The 18,884-nt window shown below is 35.1% G+C and overlaps 2 protein-coding genes across 2 annotated transcripts in view; one reads left to right on the top strand and one right to left on the bottom strand.

The window, feature by feature from the left end:
• LOC124541858 (dynein axonemal intermediate chain 7-like) overlaps positions 1-18,884 on the bottom strand; it is a 40,948-nt gene that overhangs the window by 3,243 nt on the left and 18,821 nt on the right. The window contains exons 17-21 of the mRNA XM_047119767.1: positions 6,775-6,931; positions 5,871-6,013; positions 4,835-4,910; positions 3,845-3,998; positions 555-703 (exon numbers count right to left, since the gene is read on the bottom strand). Coding sequence (XP_046975723.1) covers positions 555-703; positions 3,845-3,998; positions 4,835-4,910; positions 5,871-6,013; positions 6,775-6,931 — 679 coding nt within the window. The remainder of the gene's footprint in view (positions 1-554; positions 704-3,844; positions 3,999-4,834; positions 4,911-5,870; positions 6,014-6,774; positions 6,932-18,884) is intronic.
• Positions 10,327-18,047, top strand: LOC124542019 (toll-like receptor 6). The gene is made up of 8 exons (XM_047119975.1): positions 10,327-10,506; positions 11,374-11,531; positions 12,513-12,655; positions 13,185-13,359; positions 14,907-16,253; positions 16,589-16,722; positions 17,300-17,427; positions 17,826-18,047. Exons 1-8 carry the CDS (start codon positions 10,490-10,492, stop codon positions 18,037-18,039), a joined length of 2,316 nt encoding a protein of 771 aa, XP_046975931.1. The 5' UTR covers positions 10,327-10,489; the 3' UTR covers positions 18,040-18,047.

Here is an 18,884-nt window from a genome sequence, read left to right as displayed (position 1 = left end):
AAATTATAAAAAAATATCCTTATCTATCTTTTTAGTGCAACGTATAAAGAAACGAACGTAATCCGGACAAATCTTATATATTAATAGCTTAAGCCTATTTTTGTCTCAGTTATTGTGAGATAGTGGATGCATATAAAAAACGGTTATGCTCTCATTTTGAAGACGGTATATGCCCAGAAAAATAAAGAGGCTTCTTTATAACAATTTACAATTGTTACAATTTAGCAAAAAAAATATTTTATAATATAAATAAACTGGCAGATTAGAGAGCGGTGCTAAGGCTGTATAAGAAAAGGAAATTGCCATCGACAAACTCCAATTCTAACTGAACTAATGTATACTATAACATTCAAAATTTCATTTTGAAAAGGTCATCATTTTGGCGCCAAATATACATAAGAGGTGGTTGCAGTTTACATTTTAATGAAAAACAAAACCTGTCATAGTTTTTGGAAATTTGGAAAACCCTTTGAATAAACGAGAAATTGGGAGAGATCCACTAGTATTGAATGATCATAAAAAATAAAAAATCAAGCCCTTTCACTCCTACTTACCTACTCCACTGAAATTGATACGCTCTTGATAAGAACGCCATCGCGTGGTACAGGTGTCTCTCCATAACCCACTCCTTGGGGCACGTGCCTTCAATGTGGTTGTGTGCGTCGAAGTCTGGGAACATGTCGCAGGCTGCCTCACGCATAATCTAAAGGATATATAGCTTTTTTATAGAGTTCAGTTAAGCGTTTACGTATCGCTTCTATTAAATCTTAACTTAACTTAAATTGATGGTAGGGCTTTGTGCAAACCTGGTTCGGTATCACCAACTTATCAGATATTTTACCGCCAAACCACAGTTCTCAGTATTATTGTGTTCTGGTTTGAACGGTAAGTGAGGTAGTGTAACTACAGTAGCAAGGGATTTTATGTCCTTAGTTTCTATGGTTGGTAGCGCATTGGTAAAGAAAGGGATTGTGAATATTTCCAACAGCACCAATATCTATGGGCGGTTGACCAGTTAACATCTGGTGGGCCATTTGCCAGTCCTCCTACCTATTACATTAAAAGCAAATGAAAGCCTCGTGGTTTAATTAACGCGATCTTCTTCCTTAACAGATATGAAACGTAGCGAAAAGAAAAAAATGTCTGAATTAAAAATTTAACTAATTTCAAGTGACATATTGTATTATAGTTCTTTATTAAGTATGTATATAGTAATAAAAACAAAAATAATAACATTTTTGTAAACCCAAACTAAAAACTTAACACTGATTTTTTTCATTCATTCAAACAGGTGGATGCAATTCACGTTGATTTCTAGAAGGCTTTTGACACACTTAATCGCTTTATTCACAAAAAGAAACTCTATGATATATTATTCAGCATAGTGGAGTCCATTCTGATTTGGTATAGTTCTTATTTATATATTACAAACAAAAGTGAGTGCCTGATTCAAACTGAACGATTTATACATATTTCTGGAGTACCACGGGTTACAATGTTGGAACACAAAGAACATTAACTGCTGTAAACTCAATTTACTTTTTGCAATTTTTTAGGTACCCCCATCTCATCAGTACTAGTTGTATTATACTTAGCATTGCATAGTTATTGTTTCAGTTTGAAAAGAGAATAATCCAATATAACTATAGTCAGAAAGGCCTAGTTACCACCGTTTAGTTAAAATCTACCTATATCTATTAATATTATAATAGTAACACAGTCTATCTGTCGCTCTTTCACGACAAAACCGCTGAAACGAATTTGATGAAATTTGGTATGAAGCTAACTCGTACTCCAAGGAAGAACATACACTGTTTTGCCTAACACATGACAACCAACAACCTAAAACGCGAGAGAATTCAGGGGAGACTGCTAGTTTCAAATAATTAAATGTAAAACAAATATGTCGTATACGAGTCTGGGATGACTGTCTCGTATGTTCTTAAATCGAAGATAAAGATAACCAGATTAATATACTATGAGTCATATGTTGTTTTGCTTATTCATGAAAGTAACCATCACACCGTCTTAAGATAAATGTAAGCCTGAATCATTTGTTGAAGTCGGTTATTTCGGTCACAGCCGAGATGGCCCAGTGGTTAGAACGCGTGCAGTTTAACCGATGATTGCGGGTTCAAACCCAGACAACCATCACTGAACATTCATGTGCTTAATTTGATGAATATATGAAGAAATAAAAAAAAAATCAATCGCGATATTTCGACATTGAAATCTAAAACTTTGAAATAAGTATCTGAGTAGATACTTATTCTTAAACAAAAACATAAGTTTCTTTTTTATAATTTAAATGATTTTCTTCCAGATAAACATAAATAAGAAATGTCGAACCCTATTACATCCCATAGGGGAAGAATAGATAGAAACGCTTAAGTACGTATTTAATCATTTTTAATCAGAATTCCGAAATAGATCTTCCAACTCCCTATTTCCTATTTAGGGGTGAAATTTCCAAAATTCCTTCCTTGAATCTACTCAATAAATTGACCCTTCTCATCAAATTTCACAGAGCTACTTAAATTGTTTACGCTCGATAAAATTGTAGACTACAATATCATCCAGACTGTATAGAATACAAATAGCCCGTGAACCCTAGCTATATGTACATATATGTATGTTTGTATGTTTATTCTAATCAATGTCTGTATAGATAAATGGAAAAACCACGAAATGGCACGGCATGCGTATTTTCACAACGCTCAGATTGACACCAAAATATGTATTTTATGTATTTGTTATCATATTTTATCGTAATTTATATTTGTTACAGTCAAACTTTTCCGGTCAAATGACATTCTTTAATATGGTTTATTTCTGTAAGCGTGATATTTATTCAACCAAGTGTTACCGGTTACAACTGTAATAAATAAATAAAAAGCCTTTTATTTCTTGCACAATGCTACTTTAAGTACAATTGCGAAAAAAGAAAGATTATGACTATTAAGAAAAAGAAATATAGTACTAGTATAGTATTTTTTTTTGGCGATGGTGACCACTTACCATCACCTGATGGTAAGTGGTCACCATCGCCCAAAGACAATGACGCTGGAAGAAATATTAACTATTCCTTACATCGTCAATGTGCCACCAACCTTGGGAACTAAGATGTTATGTCCCTTGTGCCTGTAGTTACACTGGCTCACTCATGTAATGTAGTATAGAAATATAGATACTAGTTTATGCAATCTATAGTATTTTTAGCAAGAACCCCTCCTTATGTGAAGGTGAAGGCCACCTCTAAAGAAGTCTTTATTTCTCGGTCTTGTGCTATTTGCGACCGGCCGATGCGATTTTTACGATATCCATCTCAGACAAGGTCTGCCTCTGTGGCGCTTGCACGCACGATTACAACTATGTACTTTGATTTTATTCAAGTAAACTTCTCAATGAAGCCTTTTTGAATCGTCAATACTTAAATACTGCCACCGTTTCAAAAAAAAAATGCCTCCAGCAAGAAGAAGACAGAAACTCGCATAGTTGCTCTTTTCAAATAAAGAGATTTACAATGTTTTTTTTACAATAATTAGTGTCCTGTGATGGAACTCGAGCCTATACCCACGCGTTTCTTTCTTATTTTATTATTAAGAAAAATATGTAAAAATCTTTATTATTTCACACACACTTTGGTGAAGAGTAACTACTAAGTTCCGAGAAGAACCAGTCTCGGTAAAATCTTCTTTATGAACCGGTAGCCGGAGCCTACTTTTTACATATGATTCACATTTACTTTTGTAGTAGGGTTTTCTGGAGCTTGTATGCTTGGTTATAGGCCATAATGATTATTTGTAGGGCTTCCTATAGATGTTTAGGTGTTAGTTATCCTTACCTGCACCATTCTTTTCACACTGTACGGCTTATCGAAGTGTTGCCTCAGGGCTGGCGTGGTGGCGTTGGCAATCCACTTCAACTTAACAGTATTGGCGATACAAATCCAGGTCACAGTGAGGCAGACGCCGGTAACTGTTATGATCACACCTTTACTGAAATAATTACATTTATAAGTGATTAATTGTATATTCATACTAGCTGTACCCGCGACCTTGTACGCGTTTGAATTTAACCAAAAGATATATATTATTGTAGCCTAAGTTACTCCTCATGATATCAGTTATCAGCCAGTGAAAGTCCCGCCAAAATCGGTTCAACTGTTCCAGAGAAATGCCGGTACAAACAGACAGACAAAATTGTAAAAAAATTACATATATATGCATTGAGTAAAAAAGGGCTACTTTAATATTACAAACAGACGCTCCAATTTTATTATATGTATTGATTATTTCATGAGGAAACTAGAGAACCCGATCCGGCACCGCACGGGTGCAATGCTGATACTAAATATAGTAGAGATTGTCTAAATTATCAATGTTTCTCTACTATATTGACCATACACTATATACAAAAAGAAATCCTCTCGAATATTGTGAATATTAAAAAAAACTGCGTCAAAATCCGTTGCGAAATTTTTAAGATCTAAGCATACATAGGATCAAACATCGATAATGGACATGATGAGAATGATTATAATGATGAAGAAAGAGTTCGTATAGCGTATTCCAATGGAATTAGGAATAATCGGTTATGATTCAGAAATATTGTGCACTAGTAAGAATTTATGATTATTATTTCTTTATTTGTAATACAACACTAATTTATTTCTTTCATTTTATTAATGCATTCGTAATTATTTACACTAAAGTACGTACTTATTTACACTTAACTTTATTTCAAAAATTCTGATAACAGTTTCGTCGACGTTTTAAACACAATTTTCGCAAATCCATAGTATATCTGAAAATGAAATGGCATACGTTCTTACCTATTTGGATCTGATCTTATATCCCATCCTTGATATGGCATGTTGCCATATCTGAGAGCTGCTATACCAATTGGCCCTGAGACATTATAAGGGTTTTATATTAATATAGTTTGTATGACGGTTCAAAAGTGCTTTTTTATGCTATAGGTTTGTGGGCGAGCATATGGGCCACCTAACAGTAAGTAGCCATCACCGCCCATAGACATTTACTTGGTGGTAGGGCTTTGTGCAAGCTAGGTAGGTAGGTACCACCCACTCATCAGTTATTCTGCCGCCAAATAACAATATTCAGTATTGTTGTATTCCGGTTTGAAGGGAGCCAGTGTAACTACAAGCACAAGGGACATAACATCTTAGTTCCCAAGGTTGGTGGCACATTGTCGATGTAAGGAATAGTTAATATTTCTTACAGCGTCATTGTCTATGAGTGATGGTGACCACTTACCATTAGGTGGCCCATATGCTCGTCCGCTAACCTATACCATAAAAAAGACATTGAAGCTGTTAGAAATATTAAGCGTTTCTTACAACGCTAATGCGCCACCGACCTTGGAAAAATAAGATGGTATGTCCTTTGTGCCTGTACTGACTGACTCACTCACCCATCAAACCGGAATACAAATTTTTGTGCATTGACTTAGTATTGGGTTGTTGGTAAAAGCCTCCTAGTAGTAAACTCCATATAAACTGTTTCAGCTGCCGTTGGTGTAATGAAGGTTCACTTACTTATCAAAAATCATCTTAAAACGGTAGATACACTCAATCACCTTTTGAAAATCGTTTTTTATGCCTTTCGACTTCTAGATACACTCAAAGAAACCCTGGATGGGAATACTGAACCTCCATAAACAACCGACCATAACAAACCGTATAACTAAGTCTGCGGAACACAGGCTCTTGGACTAAATTTATGCATATTATTAAACAATGCTTTTAGGAATTATATGTGGCCATCAGATTCCCATTTATAAAAGTTCCAATCCACTATGTTACCTTCAATATTCTCATAAAGATCAAATTTAAAGAGATTCCATACAAAGAACACCAGTCCTGAACTGGACGGTCAGTTTATCCTCATTGAACTTGTAGTCGTTCACGTAGTTGCTCGTCCAAAGCTTCCTGGTCTCCTGCCACTGGCATATCACAGGCGGTTCCGTCCACATAACGTCTTGGGGCAGACTGGAGGCATACAATTAAAATGTTAAATGTTCATGAATTTACTTGACATAAAATGCTCGAATTCTGGTTAATATAATTTTACTTGGTGGTAGGTATTTGTTCACCTCTTCATCAAGTACTTAGTATTGCTGTGTTTCGGTGGGAAGGGAACGGAGGAAGGGCGAGTGAACCAGTGTAACTACAGGCACAAGGGACATAACATCTTAGTTCCCAAGGTTGGTGGCACATTGGCGATATAAGGAACGGTTAATGTATCTTACAGCGCCATTGTCTTAGGCGGTGGTGACAAGCACCAAGTGACCCATATGCTCGCCTGCCAGCCCACAGCATAAAAAAAACAAACATAAATTCAATTATACCATACCAAACTTAATGTAAAGCAGGTCACTTTCAGTGCGAAGGTGTAATTGGAGATTTACTTTCGCATTTATCATATTAGTACAGATTATTTTAAAAAATGAGTGTACCGGTGTATTGGTATACTGAGAGCCGAGATACCCAGTGGTTAGAGCGCATGCATCTTAACCGATGATTGCGGATTTGAACCCAGCACCACCGAATATTCATGGGCTCAATTTGTATTTATAATGCATCTCGTGCTCAGCGGTGAAGGAAAACTGCGTGTCTAATTTCATCGATTTATTCGATTCTGCCACATGAGCATTCCACCAACCCTTATTGGAACAACATGGTGGGATATGTTCCAAACGCCTTAGCCCAGCAGTGGGAAATTTACAGGCTGTTGTTGTTAAAACACTTACTCGATACAAACTAGAGCGAGCTTCTCATATTGAGCCTCAACCTTCTTGAGTTCGGCTTCAATTTCCTCGGGGGTTCTGGTGACCCCCGGGGGTGGAGGGGATGGCGCCCTGTATTGCACTTGATACTTCATTGCTTGTAATCCTTTCGGGATTTGTACTGTAATAAAAGATAATATCATAAATTGTTATTTTTTTAAATTATAATAGACAAGTAGGCTGGTTTTAAGTATGGATGTGGGTGGATATAGAGGAAGAGGTGACCAATGAATCGATGAATGGATTGTGTGAAAGACGATATGTCTGGAGAGGTTACTTGTGATATGACATCTAACAGAGAGGTAGGGAAGGAGAAGAAATGCTGAGCCGACCTCAAGTAAAATTGGGATAAGGGCAGGAGGATGGTGAAATAGACTGGCATGTGTGCGTACTGGATGGAAAATTTTCAAAACCTACTAGAGACATTCCACTGTAAGAAAAAATAACCATTTTTTATACCACTAATGCCTTTGAGAATGTTTAAAACTAGCGTTTCACGAGACTTTTGAAGGAGGTTGTGAGCCAAATATTTAACAGTTGTTCAAACAAAAACATACCATACAAAAGCTAAGTCTTTTTTAAATAGAATATTTAGAATAAACCTAAACATTAATTAAAAAATAAAATGTCTACATTTCAGTGTAACTTAACGCTATTTTATTTTAAAAAAATAGTTGCATGTTATGTTTTAAATTAACTGAGCAGATTATCTTATATAGAATATTTATTTATTTATTTATGGTCCACAAAACAAATTATAATTAAAGACACATTTAATATATAAGTAAACATTATAAGCAAGCTAAGTATAACCCAACAACTATGTGAACACAGATTGTAGACGAAATATTTCACTTATAAAAATATATAATATCATAAAAATATATTGACATAAAAAAAATTAAAATCAGGCTAAAGGCACAATATTAATGTTATTTCTACAAAGCACTATTTCTTCAAAACAATGTACGTTAACCGAATAAATTCATGAGCAATACAAAGTTTAAGCCTTTAATCACTGAAAAAAGAAATTAGATTTAAATTTGGAATGATTAAATTGTTTTTCTTCAAAATCCTCTCAACGTTGTAAACTGGCATACCGCACTGAAAACTCACAGAGGTAGGACGTATCGCACGTCGCTTGCTACACACACACACATGCACGTAGCTACTGTATTAGTGCAGCCTGTGAGATCATTATAACTAAAAACCGTAAAGCGCCCTTCGGGTTTTTTTTTGTGACATAGGTGGCAAAAAAGCAGGAGGCTCACCTGATGGGAAGTGACTACCACCGCCCATAGACATCTGCAACACCAGGGGGCTTGCAGGTGCGTTGCCGGCTTTCAAGGAAGGAGTACGCACTTTTCTCTTTTGATTGTTCCCATGCCGTTTCGGTTCGGAAAAGCCGCAATATAAAAATGTTCAGGCTGCCAATGGGGCTTTTGTAGTTATCGAGAATATTCGCGGAAAGTCGAGTCGATTGTTTTTATGCCACGTTGCGTAGAAGATGAAGTGCGTAAAGTCAGTGGCAGCACCAACGGCATCCTCAGCATGATCGCCAGTAGACTTGGCTGCTTGCATATCAATCAGTGTTGTGTAATCTCTAACGGAATGGCGCAGCAGTGATTATTTATTAACAGGCTTTTTAATTTTTGTTTTTGTTCTCTACTATACTGATAAGATCATTGTTACTAACAAAATAGACAAAAATTTGTAAATAAATGATTTATTATTATTATTATATGTATGCCTCTCAGTACAAATAAAGCATGGTTAAGACCTACGATCGTCCCTAAATAGCTAAAGAAGCTACGAGCGAAAACTAATCCTGTTTAATTCAATCACGTGATAATTTTTTTTTGTGTAATCATTCTTGGTATTATTTAAAGTAATAACACAGACAGTATAAGTCATCCCTTATCTATATGGTAATTGAAAATTATCGTTCGAATTCGAATTTTAATTTGTCAATGACGTCACAATGTAAAAAATATGATCAGTAGCGATTCTGTGAGAACGAATTCAAAACTCACCGGAAAATTCGAACGTTAAATTTCAAAGTGATATTTTACAGTGTTCATTATTACGGGTAATTATTTTGTCTTTGTGTGATCGTATAAGTGGATACAATATCATAATCATCATCATTATCATCATCAGCCCGTTTTTGTCCACTGCTGGACATAGGCCTCTCCCAGTGCACGCCACTGTGGTCTTTCTCCAGCTACACGCATCCAGCTCCTGCCTGCCGCCTTGCGTATATCGTCACTCCACCGTGCCTGAGGACGTTCTACACTACGTTTGCCGAGACGCGGTCTCCACTCTAGAACACGTTTTCCCCAATATGCTCCTCAAATATTCCGTCAAACAGAAAAGATATCTTAAATACTTTATATTAAGAGATATAACATCTTAGTTCCCAAGTGTGGTCGATGTCGGTAGATTGTTGGTGTTTATAGTGACATTGTCTATGGACGATAGTACCAAACAAAAAGTGGCCACTTGTCTATGTTAGTTAGATAACAAACTATTTGAAATCAAGAATAATTTGAACCTTTTTTGGAACGTAATATTTGTATTTCTTCTAGCCTTAACTCGTTCGCTGCGGCATTTTTATTTTTTTCTATTCCTTCGCACCTTTTTTGGGACGTAAGACGTAGCCTTAACACGTTTGCTGTTGGCATAATTTTTATTTTTTTTTTCGGTGCGTTGCGTTTAAGACCTCGTATGAAAACTATCCCAATACCGTTACGAGGCTTATTAGACCCCGTAACGTTGATAAAACTAAGACTGTTATGTGATCGAATTTCATTTCTTCAGTGCGATACATGGTCAATGAGACTCCGTATTATGTAGGTACACCACAGCATTCTGTTAATAGACATCATATCCCTTTCCTACCACATATCAAATAGGCGTTACGGCCTCACGACAGATACAACAACAACAGCAGTCTGCAAATTCCCACTGTTGGGCTAAAGGCCTCCTCTCCCTTTGAGGAGAATGTTTGGAACATATTCCACCACGCTGTTCCAATGCGGTTTGGTGGAATACACATGTGGCAGAATTTCTATGAAATTTGTCACATGCAGGTTTCCTCACGATGTTTTCCTTCACCGCTGAGCACGAGATGAATTATAAAGACAAATTAAGCACATGAATCAGCGGTGCTTGCCTGGGTTGAATCCGCAATCATCGGTTAAGATGCACGCGTTCTAACCACTGGACCATCTCGACTCACTATACACTGACTACACGACAGTTATATCTACGTTATTCTTATCCACACCGAAATGGACATCCTTCTAATGTAGATCAATCAATATTTGAGCATTCATTGTGAATTTTTGCTGCTTAATTGATTTCAAAAGACAAACGTAATACTAATCTGTTTTATTAAGAGATAAGCGTTCGATAAACAGCAAATATCTTGATCTCGACCAATCAATGTCAATATTAGATTAAATTTTCTATTTTATTTGTCGAGATAAGATAAATACTGGAACCAACACAAGTTTATTTCACGTTTCATTTATTTAAACAATACGTGCTCGATTTTCGTGTAAATAATATAAAAGATACACGTGCTTATATTATTATTTATGTGTAAATAAAAGGGTGTTCGATCAAAATGGTACATTGTGGTGGCTGACATTTTTAGATTGATGGATTTTGTAAGATGTTTTTGTACGAAATGTAAGTATTGTTGATTTCATTTTGAGGTTATGAATATTTATTTTGTAATAGATAATCGTAATTCTCGTATACATTCTAGAGAATTTATCCGGCGCGGAAATGATGTATGTGTATCATGTGTTCTTATCAAATTTGATCGAATGGCCATTGTTGTCTTCTGCGCAGAATAAATTAACGATATGTCCTGCTCCGAAGAATATATTCTAGTTTAATGGAATCTATTAATTCCATTAAACTGATAATCTAATGATATTGACAATTCGATATGATGACACGATGGATAGATAGATGGCAAAGAATTCAGGCAAAGGATCAAGATTTTACATATTTTCCAAATCATAGAAGTTTCGAGGAAGTAGTTGAAAAACTATAAATGTTCCACTATCAGAAAACGTGACTAAGTAAATAATAAACGATACTAAAAATCTTATGTTCTTTTTTCAAAATTTCTCAATTGTTTTGGATATAATGACGTCATTATTTGTTTACTATTTTTCTGAATTACGTGGAATAATACGAAAAATTTTAATAAAACATATTTTATTTTATTAAAGATCTAGAATAGATTCTATGATAGGTATTTTAGATATCTATGAATAAACGTATAATCATGTTTAATGGATTTTGTATATCTATTAATTATATGTCATCGTTTATACGATCTGGATTAACACATATATGTGATATAATATGATATATTACATACAAAATTTGGAAGGAAAAAATATTTAGCATATGACCAATAAATATTCAGACAATCTTGAGTAATAATTAAGTCTGTATGATCCCAGAAATCATCAAATTACGTAATATTACCATAGATGAGTCTAATTACTGAAATCTCATCCCCACCACTTTTGTTTCCAGCCTTAGCTGTTTACTATACATAGCTGTAGCGATTGCTGATACAGATTTCGACAAAAGGGACTGGAAGAGTGACCCAAAAGACACAACATGTCTCACCGGTTATATGACGGACGTACAGAAATGGGTCGACAAGTTTGGCAGACTAAACCCTGTGAAAGGTGAGGTATAAAGTATTTTAAGAGCCGAGATAGCCAAGTGGTTAGATCGTGCACAATTTAAGCTATGATTGCGGGTTCAAACAAGCAAGCACAACTAAGTTTTTATGTGCTCTGCGATGAAGGAAAACATCGTGAGAAAATGCATGTGTCTAATTTCAACGATATTCTGCCTCATGTGAATCCACCAATCTGATTGAGCAGCGTTGTGATGCTTCTAACCTTCTCAATAGGAGAGGAAGCTTTAGCCCAACAGTGGGAAATTTACAAGTTGTTTCTATATAAGTACAAGCCATTAGTGAGACAAGCTACAATAGCGTATCGTTGGGCTATTATCGTTCTTACTAAAAATACTACTAAATATCTTTGGAAAGAAACTCAATAGTTACTCCATCCAAATCAAAAATCAAAATATCCTTTATTGTAAACCAATAAATAAATAATTTAAACACGATTGAGAAAGATGCATAAGAGGCAGCCTTATCGCTAAAGTAGCGATCTTTTCCAGACAACCTTAAGGTAGAGGAGAGAAACAGATATAGAAAGAGGTAGGGGTGGACAAAACAGAACATCCAACTATTTTAATTGTACACAATTTTCAAGATATAATATCAATTTTTAAATTTGCCGTTTCGTAAATTCAAATTCAAATCGTTTGTTAAAAATACATTGGTAGAAAAAGCTTATTATTCGATACAAGATTTTATAGCTGATAAAAAAGCGTGGAGTTAATACCTGTTGACTTCCAAGCAGCATATATTAATTTAAATAATTGTATTTAACATGACTCTGTACTTTTTACATGTTAAAAAAGAATAACTACTGAGTTTCTTGCCGTTTCTTCTCGGTAGAAACTACTTTCCGAAGCGGTGGTAGCTTCACTTAATTGTAAATTGAATAAAGTTTATTTTGATTTGATTTGATTTGAAATTTAGGTTTGAAGAATATCTACCTATCTATACCGTTAATCTTGATATTTTTCAGGTATAACCACGTCGAGTATAACTATTTCATCTCGTGAAGGTATCGCTAAATTACAAGATGTAGTCGCCAACTTCGAATGCAATCAAAATCGTCGTATCAAGTATATGAGTATGGTCAATTGTGGACTAACTCGTGTGCCAGCGGTGAGTACGGAAGAACCGGTTGACCAGCCATATGATACTTATCACCATCCCAGAAACATTGGATTATTTTAGGAATTACTAATATTCCTTTGTACTCCTCCATTTACGATTAAATCAAGATTTAATGAGCTAGTATTGGTTACGAAAATAACCCAAGGTATTAGAAAGAAAGACAAAGACTGAAATTTTTAGTGGGACACGACACAATAGGAAAAATTATAATTTTTTTATGGTATTGGTTGGTGAACGAGCATATGGGCCACCTGATGGTAAGTGGCCACCATTACCCATAGACAATGTCGCTGTAAGAATTATTAAATCGTCAATACGCCACTAACCTTGGGTACTAAGATATTATGTCCCTTGTGCCTGTAGTTACACTGGCTCACCCTTCAAACCGGAACACAACAATACTGAGTACTATTGTTTTACAAAAAAAACTATTTACGTAATTCACGGTCTCCTAGATTCTGTTGTACTTATAAACCTAGTTTTATTACATAAATAAATTGCTTATTCATCTTTCCAGGTGTTTAAATGGACAGACAAACTGGACCGAAGTCTAGCAGACACTCTAGTGTTTTTAACGTTCTATGGAAATAACTTCGGAACTCTAGATAAATATGAAACGTACGACGTTGCGTTAAATGCGACTAAGACGAGGGAAATCAATATTAATACGAATGTAACAACGTATGGGAAACGTAAGCATAAATTTACTTGCAACTAGAAGTCGCCCGCGGCTTCGCTCTTTTTAGGGCGTTGGTTATCATGTATTAGGCAAAAAAGTAGCCTATGTCCTTTCTTGGATTTAGAGTTTTCTTCATAGCAAATTTCATGATATTCGGTTCAGTGGTTTGGTCGTGAAAGAGTGACAGACAAACAGCCAGACCAGAGGCGGATTTACCAATAGGCTAAGTAGGCTGGAGCCTAGGTCGGCAGATTTAGAGGGGCGGCAAATTTAGCCAAAAATGTTTTATTACAGGAATACTTAGTCTTTAAAACAAATATAATTTGTTGGAATTTTAACACAAATATGCATACACCTTCACCCTGCTGTTAAAAAAGATTTGATTGGTCAGGGGGCGGAGTCAGGCCGGTAAACAATGACAACTCACTGCATTCTTAACGCGAACAGACTATACGTCCGTAATCCGTATACTCGTCACTACATAGCGGCTTGCAAAAATAATCCTGTAACGGACAGCAATATTACCTAGTAGGCAATCATACTAATAATGAAAAAAGCCGATGTAATGAGAACGATGGAACAAAAATTATAAACTTTTAATTTCAGAATAAACGTAGTTAATATGTATAAGAACTAACGTTTTGATTTTCAAAAGTCAGTTGGGGCGGCAAAAATTGAATAGCCTACTAGCGGCAAATTTGTAAATCCGCCACTGAGTCAGACAGAGTTACTTTCACATTTGTAATATAGATTACTTAGGACATAGTGGTACCTTGTCCCCAAACGAAGGAAGGAAAATACTGATCAAAGAACTTCCCCCTTAAGAAGACGATTCAAATGATTTTGATTTATACTGGGCTGATGGCTACACGTGTAACAGAAATTTATCTCATACATATAGGTCTCCAAATAAATCGAGCTTACAAACTAACGCGTTGCAACCCACAATATTCGGTTAAAGTTAACCGCTTGGATATTTTTTACTTTAATGCTTTTTTGATAGTAATATGGTAGATATTGACAATTAAGAAAACTGTAAGATGGTCAAAGATCTACATACGAATAGGCATAGATCTATTCATCCGCGAAAGTGTGGGAATCCACGTTAAATTATTATCGTGTATTGTCCTTTGCTCTTGAAGTAATAGTGTTTGTTATGTTTGCTGAGAGTAAACTGTAGGGTTACAGAAGATCTGATGAAATATCCTCGATTTTGACTTATATGAATTTATTAATAATTAAATTTAATCTATACATAGAATAAAATTGGAGTGTCTGTTTATAATATTAAAATAGCTCTTTTTACTCAATGCATATAGTATTAATACACGGTACATTATACCAAAATAACATTATTTACAATTTTTGTCGGTCTGTCTGTCTGTCTGTTCCGGCTAATCTCTGGAACGACTGGATCCATTTTGACGGGACTTTCACTGGCAGATAACTGATATAAGAGGGAGTAACTTAGGCTACAATAATATATATTTTTTGTTATATGTAATGGCGTATAAAGTCGCGGGCACAGCTAGTTGTAAATATTTTTACTATCATTTTCAGAATTAACTTTATGGTCCGTCGGGTTTCAAGCCTTCACGTTCACCAACTTAAGAGAACTAGATCTACGCTCATGCTCAATACAAGCATTGGGCAGCCACACATTCCAAAGAATGCCGAAACTAAGAAATCTATACTTAGGAGAAAATAATATACATTTCATTGAAGCTAATGTTTTTAGTTCACTTACTGCCTTGAAGCATTTAGATTTAAGCAGAAATTACGCTTATGATGAGAATGGACAACAAAGAGATATGCATTTCGAATCATTGGACATATTTCGAAATTTAAATTTGGAATCATTAGATTTGTCGTTCACAAATTTCGGTCAGCGAAATATTAACATTTTGAAGGCCATCGAGAAGAATCTTAAGCGATTATCGATTTGTTACTCTGGCTTGAACAGAATACGAGATGACGTCTTCCACTTTCCGTCAATGAAATATCTCGACGTCTCGGGAAATTACGAAATATTAAACACGCCGAATGTGTTCAAAGATTTGAATAATTCATTGCAAATCCTATTCGCTGAAAACGTAGCGATGCGCAATATGAACATATTCCAAAATCTTTCGAATTTGGAAATCTTGAAATTGACCAATAACGAAATAGTAACTGTACCGCCCCACGTGGCGGAGAGCTTGACAAAATTACAAATACTTGATTTAGATAACAACAGGATCGCGTCTTGGTTCAATGATTTGGTTTCTTACATGAAAAACTTAAAATTACTGTCTTTGAAAAGCAATAACATTAACGTCGTAACCAGAGAAATGTATTACGACGTGGAAAATCTTACATATATTTCTCTATCTGGAAATTTCTTGATTTGCAATTGTCACGCGCGAGACATATACGAAGTCGGTCTAAAGAATGAATTGAAACAAAAAACTAAATTGTTATCAGAACTAAATCAAAGCTCGAGAAGCCCCTTATCGTTTCACATTGGATTCCAATATTTCAACGACATCATACGTCAAAGGAGTAACTTATCCAATATATGCAAGGAAACTAAAAAGTGCAATAGCGTTTCGAGTCCAGATGTCGTCGGAAATTATTTATTTCTGGATACCAACGACTTCACAGACATGTATTCGTGCTTGATAGTAACTGATGGTGTTACAAAATCCGTGTCAGAAATAGATTCCTGTTACAAACAACATCGAGAGTATGACATGCCTGATGAATATGTTCGTTATTGGAACAAATTCTTATTATTCATCATACCGGGAGTGCTGTTCCCGATGTTGTGTTTCGTCTATATTTTCAGGAAGAACTTGAGGTACTTTGTGATAACAATGAGAAACTCAGCAATGCTGAGCTTAATTAATAAGAAAAATGTCTACGACGGTGAGTATAGTTGTTATTGAATACATATAAAAAGGATAAAGCTTTAGTTTTAATCAAACAAAACCATTATTTTATTGGAAAGGTTATTAGACGAGCATATGGCCCACCTGGTGATAAGTGGTCACCACCGCTGTAAAAATATTAACCATACCTTACATCGCCAATGTAACATCAACCTTGGGAACTTAATCACTTACCATCAGGTGGCCAATATGCTCATCTTCCAACCAATGACATAAAAAAAAACCTTAATAATCGGAATATTACAATTCACATCAGCTAATAACTTTGAGTCGCCTTCGCTAGATTCTGAAATTGATTCATTCATTTTCCAGATGGAAGTATATTCAACTATGATGTATTTGTTTCGTACTGTAACGAAGACCGAGCTTGGGTATTGGACCAGCTTCTACCTCACGTCGAGAGAGACTGCAATGTGAGCGTCTGTCTGCACGAGAGAGACTTTCAGGTACTTGAACATATTTTTTTTAATTTCTGACAGTTGAGAAGACGCAATTGACAGAAATATATTAAACAAAGATTTCAAGTTTAAATTGGAACATTATTACATAGATTCATGCTTCATTACATTGTCATTGGGAGATGCCAGATTTATCTTTGCATTTCTCTAGTCGCGGATGTAAAGGACTAGAATTTTAATGAGATGTTTGTTCACTTAAAACTGTTCTGTTGAAATACTTTAATATTGATGACCTTTTATAATTTAATTAATACAACAACAACAGCCTGTAAATTTTCCACTGCTGAGATAAGGCCTCGTCTCCCTTTGAGGAGAAGGTTTGGAACATATTCCACCACGCTGTTCCAATGCGGGTTCCTGCAACGCATGTGGCAGAATTTCAATGAAATTAGAGACATGTAGGTTTCCTCACGATGCTTACCTACACCACCGAGCAATTAAGCTAAATTAAATCAAGCTGAATTATTAACACACATTAATGACGACACTGAAAGTCTCAATTTTTAAATTTTATATGTATTTATAATAATTTAAAAGAAACTTAATTCTTATAAACATATTACAGGTTGGTCTTTCGATCTTAGAGAATATAGTGTCTTGCATGGACCGCTCCCGGTCCATAATGCTTATCATATCAAAGAGGTTCTTGCTGAGTCAGTGGTGTCAGTTTGAGATGCATCTCGCACAGCACAGGTAACTTATCATTATGTATTCTAAAATTAACGATATTTTGGAATTGGAAAGAAATTAACGTGTATTATGGACTAAAATTCCCGGAAAGGACAAAAGATCTTACGGCTTTGAATAATATTATCTTCAGTGTAGATTTGACAGACTTTGGCTTATAAATCTGTTTGTGCTTTTAAAAATGAACACTTCGTATCTGTCAGTCCTCAAAACTTTCGAAAAGAAGGAACCGCCTGTAGTTTCGAGGGTTATGTCAAATTGCCGTCAAATTTGAGTGCAAGAGTAAGGACAGTGCGCATTTAGTTTTCGATGAAAAGAGTTTTATACAATTGACTAAAATTATGAACTTAGGTCCAGTTCGTACAACAATGGAAGATATTAAAATAGAATTTGACCATTTACAGATTGTTGGAAACGCGGAGAGAAGACTTGATTCTGATCCTGCTCGAAGAAATACCAAGACGTCTTCGTCCAAACACTCTTCACTATCTGATGCTCACGAAGACATACATAGTATGGCCGAAAGAAGAATCAGAGCATGGATTATTTTGGAGGAGAATGAAGAAAAGTTTAACAACGCACAAGTTAAAACAGCAGGATAATGTGTCCTTAGCTTAAAAAAATAATTCCAAGAAGTCATATGATTTTTTTTGGAACAAGACGTTTATTAGACGACGAAATTAAAAAGTGACGCAAAATAGATAACATCTTAAAATGTAGGAACATTTTAATAAAAGTTTATAATCTACTTGATTGGTTTCTTAAGAAGAAGTAATGTGAAACTTTTTGGAACAAGAAGTTTATAAGACGACCAAAATAAAAGTACACCCAAAAAGTTAAATTGTAGGCACATTTTAATAATAGATTATAATCTACTCGATTGCTTTCTAAAATTACTAAGGTATTGGTAAACTAGATTTACGATCGATTTAAGTATAATGACAAGAAACAGACTGTTTTATAAAGCTCATATATAAAACTGGTGTGTTATTTAAACATATCCTACTTATATTTATTAACTAGCCGTGTCTTGCGGTTTACCCGTAATATATTGCTTGTGAAAAGAATATAAGAACTTGATTATATCCTGATCGTTTAGTCTTCATTAGGGCATTTGCTGCCTTATGTCTGGATTTAGACCTAAAAGGTCCGAGCTTCATATTGGCCTAGATATTTGTTATCAACGTACAATAATTTTAAGTCGTGTTGTAAATTTATAGGTTTAAAATTTAAAGCGAATTTTTTATTCATCATTCTAATGCAAGATTTTAATCATAGTGTTTACCAGTAAGCGTGTGTGTTGTAAAAAATAAACGCTAGTTGTAATTTGTAATTTATTAATAATATATGTTTGTATATAAAATGTTTATTTAATATCATCAGCTGATACCATTGCCAATTTTTTTTTGCCAAAGTAAATTCCCATCGAAGAAATAAGAAAGATTAAAAACGCTAGATTTACG

Source organism: Vanessa cardui, chromosome 29 (genome assembly GCF_905220365.1).
Source record: "Vanessa cardui chromosome 29, ilVanCard2.1, whole genome shotgun sequence".
Lineage (NCBI taxonomy): Eukaryota > Metazoa > Arthropoda > Insecta > Lepidoptera > Nymphalidae > Vanessa > Vanessa cardui.
The sequence above is the reverse complement of the archived record's forward strand: the minus strand, read 5'-3'. Positions and strand labels throughout refer to the sequence as shown.

What these genes read in the sequence shown, in the direction of transcription:
- LOC124542019 (XM_047119975.1), top strand. An exon ending in TGTAACAACGTATGGGAAAC is followed by an intron (nt 13,360 to 14,906) that starts GTAAGCATAAAT and finishes TATCATTTTCAG; the next exon opens with AATTAACTTTATGGTCCGTC. An exon ending in TAAGAAAAATGTCTACGACG is followed by an intron (nt 16,254 to 16,588) that starts GTGAGTATAGTT and finishes TTCATTTTCCAG; the next exon opens with ATGGAAGTATATTCAACTAT.